Source organism: Solanum lycopersicum, chromosome 9, assembly GCF_036512215.1.
Source record: "Solanum lycopersicum chromosome 9, SLM_r2.1".
Taxonomy (NCBI): Eukaryota; Viridiplantae; Streptophyta; class Magnoliopsida; order Solanales; family Solanaceae; genus Solanum; species Solanum lycopersicum.
The window spans coordinates 49,876,907-49,889,180 of record NC_090808.1 but is presented as its reverse complement, the minus strand read 5'-3'; the positions used below and the strand labels follow the sequence as shown (position 1 = coordinate 49,889,180).

At 38.5% G+C, this 12,274-nt stretch overlaps 1 protein-coding gene across 1 annotated transcript; it reads left to right on the top strand.

Moving 5' to 3' along the window:
* Positions 1 to 3,727: 3,727 nt before the first annotated feature.
* LOC138338555 (uncharacterized) lies at positions 3,728 to 4,762 on the top strand. Its single transcript, XM_069289529.1, has one exon. The coding sequence runs from the start codon at positions 3,728 to 3,730 to the stop codon at positions 4,760 to 4,762; it is 1,035 nt and encodes a 344-aa protein (XP_069145630.1).
* Positions 4,763 to 12,274: the final 7,512 nt, after the last annotated feature.

Below are 12,274 nucleotides of genomic sequence, written 5' to 3'. Positions count from 1 at the left end.
TCTTGGTGGGGAAAATTGTGATGAAAGAAGAAATTTGGCTGGATTTCTTTTCCTGTAGTATCGATAAATACAGCGGAGTTTTCTTCCTTCCTAAAGATTTCATCTGCTTCCGAGCTCATTTTCATAACAACACAAGGGTTTTTCTTTGTTTTTTCTTTTGGGTTCTGGTTGAGAAGCTCCAAAACAAGGGAAGAATTTAGGTTTGCTCGGTTTTCCTACTTTCTGTCACCCCTGTTTCTGCTCGTAGGAATCCTTAAGACCGCCTTCCGGTGTTGAAGTCTCCCGCTGCTCATCGTTGTCCCACTTCGCTGCTATAAGAAAGGTAATCTTGCCTCCTCTCATATCCGATTTCACTGTGGCATGTTGTGTTTGTCCAACACTCGATACAGGGTCTATTAGTAAAAATGTTTGGTTCTTTGGTTCGAACACTTGTTTTAATCTTGTTCTCTGCTGAGTTTTGATTTTAGACAATAAGCATAAGTGCGACGTTTGTGAATGTTCATCTTCGAAGTTTGATATTGATTGTTATGTCTAGTTATTTTGGTTCTGTATCTCTATAACCAGCCGACCCATGACCTTGTTTCCACAAGAAATGATTTGGGGTTCAGTCGATAAATGGTTTCACTTTCTGGTTAATCTCTTAGTGTTGTAAAATCTGATTCTCTCTATTGATTTGGATTCATATATTTATCTATTAAGCTTCTCAAATAGATCCTCTCTTTGTCAGTATATTCGCGACTATTTGCTGCCAGTTATTTCATTCATAAGATACGTGTGAGGTTATGGAAAAGTAAATGGAGGGAGTATCAACCTATGGGTTGTCATTTGTTTTCCTTCATGACAGTTTGTTGCTTGTATGCCCAAGACTTATATGCTTCAATATGAGTGTGCTTCCTTTTATGTGTTGTTTGGTTCATTCGATTGAGTAAATATCATAATCTCAAAATGCATTTTCTTTTTATATCTCTTTAGGCTGCCATTCATCCTACTAATGTTATTATTGTTCTTTTTTTGTGTGTGACATCATCTCGAGTCCATTTGAGATTTCTCTTCCTCTATGCATTCGAAAGAACCATAAAGGCTCAAAGTTCCTTATTTCGAGTCAACTATCAAGACAGACGGTCAAATGCCATAAAGATTGGGAGAAAGTCACAAGGCGAATTCGAAGAATTTGTTTATGTTTATTTTCTTGTATATTTTTTATTTGTAATGGGCCAAAGCCCTTGTCGTTTTATTTCCTTGTAGTTATTCTTGTCTGATTAGACTAGGACAGGTAAAAATGGGGTGAAAACCCAAAAGCCGGTGGGTCCAAACTTCGGTCAAGGCGAACAGAACCGAAATTGGACCCAAATCTCTTTCCCTCTCTCTCTTTACTATTTGTTGACGTGTTTGCTTGAACGCCGATAGTTTAGGGTTAGAAAAACTCCAAACCCCATCGAACGCCTTTTGCTTTATCAACAAAATAAAAATTGAAACTTCAAAATGATTAAAGATTTAAACTTGAGAGTTGCTTAAGTTTAAAGGGTTCATGTAAAATTTAAATTTCAAAAACAAATTGCAAATTAGTAAAGTCTATTTGAAATCTTTAATAAGTTCAATTTCGAAATTGTAAAAGTTAAAACAAAATAGTCAAATAAGTTAATTGCCGGAAAACCATAAGTTAGCGGAGTATCTTAGGTGCCTTAAACACCTTCCTAAGATACTAATAGGAATCTCGAACCCTTAAAATGTTTCAAAACAATTTTTCTGTTTAAGAGTTTTTGAAACAAAGTTTTCTTGATTTTTCTTAAAAATTAAGTGGCGACTCCTAAAAGTCAAAAATACCTTTAAAATGGAACAAACTCTTTTCAAAAAATAATTTTTTGATAAAACAGAAATGGCGACTCCGCTGGGTAGTATTTGGAGGATTCTAACCTTAAGACTAACTTGTTTGATTAATTGTGATAATTGTTTACTTGCTTAAATACTTTAGTTTTCGAATAATTGCATTTCATGGCATAACTTCCGTCAAACGGCAAATAGACTGCATTAGGAAACGGAAGTTACGCGGCTTACCGCGACTTCTCTCAGATATACCCAAGAAATCATTTGGGAGTATCGAATAAATAGTCGGAATGCGGTCATCCGGCGTTGTTCGATAGCTCCACTCCGATGTTTGTCCGACTCGGGTAACCGTCGATTTGAAAACATATTCTAGTAAACCTAGGATAGAGCTAAACCAGATCCTGAAATAGCGCATTTACCTAAGATGACCCAATACCCATGGCGTGTTGGGCCCATTAGAAGACCGCCTTGAGTCCAAAACGGCCAAAGGCCTAAATGGACGTTCATACTTATGTGTATAAATTTGAAGGATGTATACGGTTTTCAAAATTACGTATACATCCCTCAAATTGCTAGGCCCACCCTTGGCAAAAAAGGGTCACATATCTGTTTAAAACGCGTAATATTTGTTTATAAATGCCTATTTGAATATGTTGTTTTATTTGGAGATATTCTAGCTCACTCGTCTTCTAATATTTTTAGAACCCATAAGCATAAATATCGAGTCACTATCAAAAGTGCGTCCAAATACTCTTCGAGTCTTTAGTTTCCGGAAAAAAAAACGAACTTCATTTTTCTTGAGTGTTACTCTCATACCAGAAAAAGATTCATCATTTCAAATCAAAAGAATTTTGAGAAATTTTTTTTTCTTTTCGACTCTTACAAGAAAATTAGATTTACATCTCAATCAAAAATCAAAGTACGGTAATGAAAGATACCGTCAATTTTGTCTCGACTCAAGTCGACACTTTTATTTACTAAATCCCAAAGTCAAGTGGATAAATTCCTGTCTATTTAACCATTTCTTTATATTGGTGAGCAAGTTTATCTCCGAATAAAGCAACTCTTATGTGTTTACGCTATATGTGATATCTTGTATTATTTACCACCTTCAGGCACTAACATACTGGTCTTTTGAGTTTTTTCATTGACAGGTATTTAAAACTGATCTGTGTTGGTAAGTTGGTTTATCATCCGAGATCTAAGGCTCCGAAGATTCCTTCCCTGCAAATTTGCGAAAGGAAAAGACAGCAATGGGGGATAACAATGAGGAGATTGAGATTGATGATGTTGTCGTGGCTCAACCCGCCGCCGCTGATAAAAACGAATTGATTATGCAGTTGATGCAACAGATTGCCGAAATGAGGGTTGAAATGCAAAGGATGCGAGATTTGCCCAATCCAATTTCGTCCTTCAACCCTCCAAGAGACGGAAGACCTCCACTCCACTTTCCTCCCTCGAACGCGGAACAGGTTCAGAATCTTCTCTCTAATCCCGCTCAAAATCCTCCAACCATTGACTCAACTATCCCCAATCCCAATCACGCCACCACGTCGTGTCAAGCACCACATCATCCTCAAAACACTAACCTTCAAATCCTCCATCTCCCTCAAAACCAAAATACAAACAATGCTCAAACCTTCCCCCATCCTCAAAACCAAAATACGAACAATGCTCAAGCCTTACCCTATCTTTAAAACCAAAATACCGATCCTCAAAATTTCCCCCAAAATTATCAAGCCACGCAAAATACCCAGAATCCCTCCATTGTTCCACCCATACCTCAAAAAACTACTTTCCAAATCCCATCTTCAAATGAACCTTATGCCAACTGTTCCGAGCTTGATCACTATAAGGAACAGGAGAGAGAGTGGAGGTCAAAAAAGAGGTCGTCAAGCTGAATATGAAAGAAGAGATCAGGAAAGCCATGAAGGAGTTGCACTATATTTCCGAAGTTGATGGATTGAGCTATAAGGACTTATGCATCCATCCGAATCTCGACCTTCCAGAAGGGTTCAAAGTGCCAAAGTTTGTCACTTTTAATGGAATAGGAAATCCTCTAGCACATCTGAAAGTTTATTGTGATCAACTTGTGGGAGTTGGCCAAAATGAAGCATTATTGATGCGTCTCTTCGGTCGAAGTCTAAGTGGAGAAGCTCTGGAGTGGCTTACATCACAGGAGCTGAAACAATGGAAAAGTTGGAATGCGCTCGCAAAGGATTTCACGGAAAGATTTGGACATAACGTAGAAGATGCTCCAGATCGCTACTACTTGGAGAAGATCAAACAGAAGTCTACAGAAAATTATCGAGAGTATGCTTTTCGTTGGAGAAAAGAGGCCGCGAGAGTTCGACCTCCAATGTCCGAACGTGAGATCACTGAAATGTTCATTCGTACTCAAGAGCCTGAGTACTATGAAAGAATGTTGTGTATGATGGGACAAAAGTTTGTCGAGATTGTCAAAGTGGGAGAAGCTCTGGAAGATGGTTTCAAGACTGGAAAGCTCACCAAATTTACCGCATTGAGATCTCATGGAAAATTCACTAGAATTAGTGATATGGATAAATCAAAAGGAAAAGTGGAGGAGGTAAATGTGATCACGACTACTCATATGAAGTCAGCTTCTCAAAAGAAATACCAAAACTATAATGTCAATCAGGAAAAACTTCCTCGCCCAAAATTTAGGAAGACTCCTAAAGTATTTACCCCATTAAGGGAATCTCAAACTCAACTTTATGAAAGGTTGAAAGCAATGGGCATGCTCCATCCTATAGAAGGAAGACCAGCCAATCCTTTGGGAAAATTTTACAGAGCTGACCACAGATGTGCTTATCATTCAGGAGCCGTTGGACACGACACAGAGGATTGTTCAACTCTGAAGCACAAGATACAAAACATGATCAACAACAACTTGATCAATATTGAGGAAACCACCTGAATGGGTGACATATTGGACGCTCAAGAGTGAGTACAAGTCAATTCCGAACTGAGTCATTTGAAGATATTCGTTCGAGAAGAAGAATGCCCAACATTGGCCAAATTTTGCATGTGAAGTTCGTTACCTTTATTTTGAAAATGTATCGCACATTTCTAGTTGGAACTACGTTCGACCTGAATTCTCAAGAATGAGATACGTAGGCGGCCTATGTCGGCCTCGGTCGTTTCTTTATCAAAACTTCCTATTTTGGTTAACCCTTGAGGTGGGAACTATGTTTGACCTGATTCCTGATCCAACGGGATACGTAGGCACCACAACGGCTCGGTCATACACCCAGTAAGATTTCCATTTCTTTTCATAATGGAAACTGGGACTGAATTTTTGAGAGGATCTCAAAAATTCATTGGAAGTTGGACTTCTTTAACAAAGTCAAAATAGAAGACCAAGATCCTACGGAAATTAGCCTTGGGTGGATCTCAAAAATTACGACAATCTAGCTTGCAACTGGGACAGAATTTTTGAGATGATCTCAAAAATTCCACAAATGTCATTTGTTATTTATTGAGGTAAACTGGGACAAATTTTGAGGAGGGGCCTCAAGATTCAAGAATGAGCAACCTCAGAATCAACAAAGCAGTCATGAGAGTTCTTATATATTTTAGACCGGGACAAATTTTGAGGAGGGTCCTCAAAAATTCCATCAAATATGTCATATAAATGACAGGCGAGCGTATAAACCAACTGCAAGAAGGAGCATGGAGACAAGACCGACACAGATCAGTCCTTCAAACTAAGAATTTTTCTTTGGATGCAGGAACATTGAAGTCACAAAATGGCTATACAAAGCTGTCATGAACGACAAAGGGCGTCACTTGCACCCATCGTGGACTCATCAGCGAAACCTAGAAAATCTTCAATCTCATTTTATCTCTATTGCATTATATTGCCTCAAGTGATAAACAAGTTTCTTTTTATCTTGCAGGAATATTGAGGCCAAACACTGATAGATTCTTCCAAGTTGCAAGAAACAAGGTGCAGGAGGATTGCTAGTTATGAGTCATGATCAAAGTTACCGTTGGACTCATCATAGCCTAATCTGGATAAGCCAAGTGACTCAATCTTTCCTCAATTTTACTTTTATTCTTTACTTCATCATCGATACTAATGTTTGGCGTCGAGCTTTGCAGGTGATAGTATTGATAAAGTCGTATATTGAAGCGACATCATTTTGAAGATGATCAAAGTGATACTAACTTAGAAGTGTTGCAGGAGAATTTGACGAGTCCATCACATCAGAAAGATGATGATGACCAATATCTCCTTGAAAGTCAAAATTATCGAATTGTTACAAGTTTTCGATAAATGATTAAAATGACTACAACAAACTCAAATTTTGCTGAGTTTGTCAAGGAAGACGAGAGTGTCTTTATTTTTTCATGTGAATGAATCAAGTCATTCACCTCGATAATTCTTTCTTTTAAAGAACAGAATCATAGTCGCGACGTGCATAAACGTCAATTCAGTTTTAGTATGTCTGTCGCGTAGTAATTTCGGTGTACTTTGTTTCTTGAATGTGTTAGAGTCATAATTCTTATTTGTTGGGTATCCACCCCATAAGTGGATTATATGTTTTGATTGGCCAATCAAAGACTTTAGCATATAGTTTGTTGGGCGATCTACCCCATAAGTGGTTCGTATATTTGCTTTTCCATTTCAGGTTTCTATTTTTTGAATCAGTTGGAATATTATCGAGCCATCCACCTCATTACAGTTGGAATATTATCGAGCTATCCACCTCGTTACAGTTGGAATATTATCGAGCATCCACCTCGTTACAGTTGGAATATTATCGAGCCATCCACCTCGTTACAGTTGGAATAATATCGAGCCATCCACCTCGTTACAGTTGGAATATTATCGAGCATCCACCTCGTTACAGTTGGAATATTATCGAGCATCCACCTCGTTACAGTTGGAATATTATCGAGCATCCACCTCGTTACAGTTGGAATATTATCGAGCCATCCACCTCGTTACAGTTGGAATATTATCGAGCCATCCACCTCGTTACAGTTGGAATATTATCAAGCATCCACCTCGTTACAGTTGGAATATTATCGAGCCATCCACCTCGTTACAGTTGGAATGTTATCGAGCCGTCCACCTCGTTACAGTTGGACTATTATCGAGCATCCACCTTGTTACAGTTGGATAATTATTGAGCTAGCTAGCTCGTTATAGAGATGACTCCGAAGAGGAGAAAACTATCCCAAAATCAAGGGTTTTCCCAGAAGCAAGAGGCATTATGTCACTTATGTCAAAGACTTGGGAACGTGGTTTGTTTATTTCAAGCAATTCCCAACAATGTGAAATTCAGGAAAGGTGTCTAGCCAGATTCAAAGGTGAATCAGACAGGAATCTCAGCGAAGATTTCACGATTTCCATAAAGGACGCTATTTGCATTACATTATCAAGGCAAGATAATTATTGTCAATCAAGACAACGCATTACCCCAGAAGAGATAGTTCTTTTGTTGTTATCGATCAACTCGACATATTATCTGGAGGTCGTCTTGCCGTTATTACTAACACAGACGATATAAATATCCATGCATCGCGGAGAATCATGCATTGCGGAAATCATGCATAGCGAGAAATCATGCATTGCAGAAAGTCATGCATCGCGAAAAATCATGCATTGCGAGTTTGGAATTTATGCACGACGAGAAGATTTCATGCCTCGTCAAATTTATATATCGCGAGAAGGGTTTATACCTCGCTGGAATTTATGCACGACGAGAAGATTTCATGTCTCGTCAAATTTGTATACCGCAAGAAGGCTTTATACCTCGTCAAATTTATATATCGCGAGAAGACTTTATACCTCGCTTGAATTTATGCACGATGAGAAGAATTCATGCCTCGTCAAAATTTGCACATCGCGAGAAGATTTTATTCCTCGCCGAAAGTTATGCATCGCGAGAAGATTCATATCTCGCGGAAATTTACGTATCGCGTAAAGATAATCATGACCCGAAGAGGACGTACATGGATAAAGAAAGAGCAATACTTATCCATTGGCCTCGACTGCATTCTGTTATTTCTTATAAAAATAAATATCAAGAAGAGCATCAAAGATAACGACAAAAGAGACATCAATGTCGCATCAACATTTATTTATTTATTTTATCATCAAATGAAGAGTACATTGAAGATTTTATTGCAAAACACAAGACATAAGCTTTATTTTCTGGACGCCAGACCGATCGAGTCGACGTCGATTTGAGGAGAACAATAAAGTGTCGGCACGATAAAAAGACACTGTCTCCCATCCTAATTGCATTTTTAAGCTGACGAGTTTTATCTCAGTCTTTGTCGAGAGCATCCGAAAAGGATGAATTCTCCAAAAACCGCAGGTGAGGACGACATCAAAAAGGATGCAGCACAACGTGGAACTTTTTCTTAGCAGCGAACTGGGACACAGTCCAAAGAGGAATGTCAAACTCTTAGGACGCGAGCAGAGGAGCGACTTCCACCACGATCGAACCACCCCTCTCGAGGCACGCGGGTTTTCTCTTTGTTCTGTCAGTTTCTGTCTTGCATCCGGAAGTTTAGTTTTATCGGAAGCAAGTTTCCAATCTGAGTGACAAATGCGCCAAGAGCTTTGGAAATTATGTCCGTGTAAGTTCTTAAATACGGGTGTGAAGCGCGCCACATTCATGGCTAAAGAGGTTACAAACCTCCTTTTCATACTCGTTAATTTGTCACTTGTCCAAAACCAAAGGTTATCTAGCATAATAGATTTCTTTTTCCACCGATAGAGTCGAACTACGCACAGCCTGATTCTGAAGGTTTAAGGGTATGTAGGCGGATTCAATGTTGAAAACTCGGCTGTATTCCAACATTCGCTCTCGAATTCTATTCTCAAGCATTTCGATACCTTCATAATTCGGTATCGAGGTGGCTTTAGATTCCTTCAAAATCATGTGGTAAATCAAGCTTATCGAACTACAAGTGGCCTGAATTCTCATATAGCCTGAGATATGTAGGAAACCCATTCCAAGGGTCCGGCCATAACTCCGAAACCCTTTGCCGAATCCTTCCTTTGGAAAATGAAGGGGGTTGGTCAAAATTGGTTCGGTCAATTTCATTTTCCTCGAGTTGCTTGCACCAACCCAAGTAAAATGAGGGACAGTTGTTGACACCCAATTTTTGACCCACGTCGGTATAAGCTAAGTATCGAGCTTCGTGAATTTTCCAAATTATTTAAGTTAATTAGTTGTATAATTTTTGCAAAAATAGAACGATATAATGTTTACATAGTTGTGTATATAGCCGGTATATCCTGTGTATATTTGATACCAACCCAATTCTAAGGCCCAATTCTCCCATTCCAACCCAACACCTTTAATCCCAACCCACTTCTTTCCTAAATCCAGCCCATCCTCCTCAACCCCAAATCAACTTCCTAACCCAATTCGTAGGCCCAATTAATTTCCAACCTATCCGTTTCTTTTCTTAGAAGCCCAATCCAATACCCAACCCAATTCCAAACCCCACTTCTTTTGACCCGCTCCGACCCAAACCCGTTCCCCTTCCTTCTTCTCCCCTCACCCACGCGCCCCCCTCTTCTTCTTTCCCTTTCCAGTTCCCCCCACGTTTCTTCAACCCAGAAAATGCCAAAATTCCTATCTCCCACGCATCTCGATTCCCAGCAGCCCACGCTCTCTCCCACGCGAGTTGCAACGGCTTTTTGGAGTCGTTGTTCTTTCTGCAAATCGTACGACCTACAGCACTAGACGACAGCGAAGACCGTCCTTGTTCGTCCTTGGCATCGTGGGATTGAGCCACGTCGCTTGCCAAGGACGAAGAACTCATCTCGACCCTCCACCTCGTCCCCTTCCGTTGGACGATTTGAGTTCAAAAAGGCATAGCCGTTTCTGTTGAAAGGGATTCGATGTTTGAATTTCAAAATGGGCCGAATTTCGCATGCCCCGCTTTCCCTTCGAAACCCTAATTGTTTTCCTATTTAAACCCCATCTTCCTTCAAACAAAGGGGGGACGATTTAGTTGGAAAAAATCTTGAGGAGAGAAATTTTTGCTTTTCCGTCTGTTATAGAAGCACAGAAGGGAAATTTCTTATCTAAAAAGTTTTGGGTTGGAAATCTTGGTGGGGAAAATTGTGATGAAAGAAGAAACTTGGCTGGATTTCTTTTCCTATAGTATCGATAAATACAGCGGAGTTTTCTTCCTTCCTAAAGATTTCATCTGCTTCCGAGCTCATTTTCATAACAACACAAGGGTTTTTCTTTGTTTTTTCTTTTGGGTTCTGGTTGAGAAGCTCCAAAACAAGGGAAGGATTTAGGTTTGCTCGGTTTTCCTGCTTTCCGTCACCCCTGTTTCTGCTCGTGGGAATCCTTAAGACCGCCTTCCGGTGTTGAAGTCTCCCGCTGCTCATCGTCGTCCCACTTCGCTGCTATAAGAAAGGTAATCTTGCCTCCTCTCATATCCGATTTCACTGTGGCATGTTGTGTTTGTCCAACACTCGATACAGGGTCTATTAGTAAAAATGTTTGGTTCTTTGGTTCGAACACTTGTTTTAATCTTGTTCTCTGCTGAGTTTTGGTTTTAGACAATAAGCATAAGTGCGACGTTTGTGAATGTTCATCTTCGAAGTTTGATATTGATTGTTATGTCTAGTTATTTTGGTTCTGTATCTCTATAACCAGCCGACCTATGACCTTGTTTCCACAAGAAATGATTTGGGGTTCAGTCGATAAATGGTTTCACTTTCTGGTTAATCTCTTAGTGTTGTAAAATCTGATTCTCTCTATTGATTTGGATTCATATATTTATCTATTAAGCTTCTCAAATAGATCCTCTCTTTGTCAGTATATTCGCGACTGTTTTAAAACTCGTGTGATAAAAAAATGTTTGTTCTTATTTGTCCTTTTTTTTTCATTAGTAAGAGTTAGATCGATTACTCTTCTTCTGTTTTAGCCTTAAACATGTGTTAAATATGTGTGAGGGTAATGGATGCCTTTGGACGTTGTATTTTAACCCAAGATTGTTATTTGTTTGTTCTTCTCCATATTTTGCGGTTATAGCTCATTTAGCTCTCAAGTCGTCTCCCTCGTCTTAATTTATCTTCTGTTTGTTCTGGATATGAGTAATGTTGTGCATTTCGAGTTGAATAGATGGAATAAGAGGTCAATATCTTGTTTGAGCGATTATTTTTTCCACTGTTAAGGGAGTTATTGTATCTTATTTGTTATCGTTCATTTAGATACTTTGTTAGGCTGTTTTTCATAAGTGTATGCACATATTATTGTTGCTGTCTAAAGTTTGCTGCCAGTTATTTCATTCATAAGATACGTGTGAGGTTATGGAAAAGTAAATGGAGGGAGTATCAACCCATGGGTTGTCATTTGTTTTCCTTCATGACAGTTTGTTGCTTGTATGCCCAAGACTTATATGCTTCAATATGAGTGTGCTTCCTTTTATGTGTTGTTTGGTTCATTCGATTGAGTAAATATCATAATCTCAAAATGCATTTTCTTTTTATATCTCTTTAGGCTGCCATTCATCCTACTAATGTTATTCTTGTTCTTTTTTTGTGTGTGACATCATCTCGAGTCCATTTGAGATTCCTCTTCCTCTATGCATTCGAAAGAACCATAAAGGCTCAAAGTTCCTTATTTCGAGTCAACTATCAAGACAGACGGTCAAATGCCATGAAGATTGGGAGAAAGTCACAAGGCGAATTCGAAGAATTTGTTTATGTTTATTTTCTTGTATATTTTTTATTTGTAATGGGCCTAAGCCCTTGTCGTTTTATTTCCTTGTAGTTATTCTTGTATGATTAGACTAGGACAGGTAAAAATGGGGTGAAAACCCAAAAGCCGGTGGGTCCAAACTTCGGTCAAGGCGAACAGAACCGAAATTGGACCCAAATCTCTTTCCCTCTCTCTCTTTACTATTTGTTGACGTGTTTGCTTGAACGCCGATAGTTTAGGGTTAGAAAAACTCCAAACCCCATCGAACGCCTTTTGATTTATCAACAAAATAAAAATTGAAACTTCAAAATGATTAAAGATTTAAACTTGAGAGTTGCTTAAGTTTAAAGGGTTCATGTAAAATTTAAATTTCAAAAACAAATTGCAAATTAGTAAAGTCTATTTGAAATCTTTAATAAGTTCAATTTCGAAATTGTAAAAGTTAAAACAAGATAGTCAAATAAGTTAATCGCCGAAAAACCATAAGTTAGCGGAGTATCTTAGGTGCCTTAAACACCTTCCTAAGATACTAATAGGAATCTCGAACCCTTAAAATGTTTCAAAACAATTTTTCTGTTTAAGTTGTTTAGAAACAAAGTTTTCTTGATTTTTCTTAAAAATTAAGTGGCGACTCCTAAAAGTCAAAAATACCTTTAAAATGAAACGAACTCTTTTCGAAAAATAATTTTTTGATAAAACACTTACTATTAATATCCTCTTTCAAAAATAAGTTCATA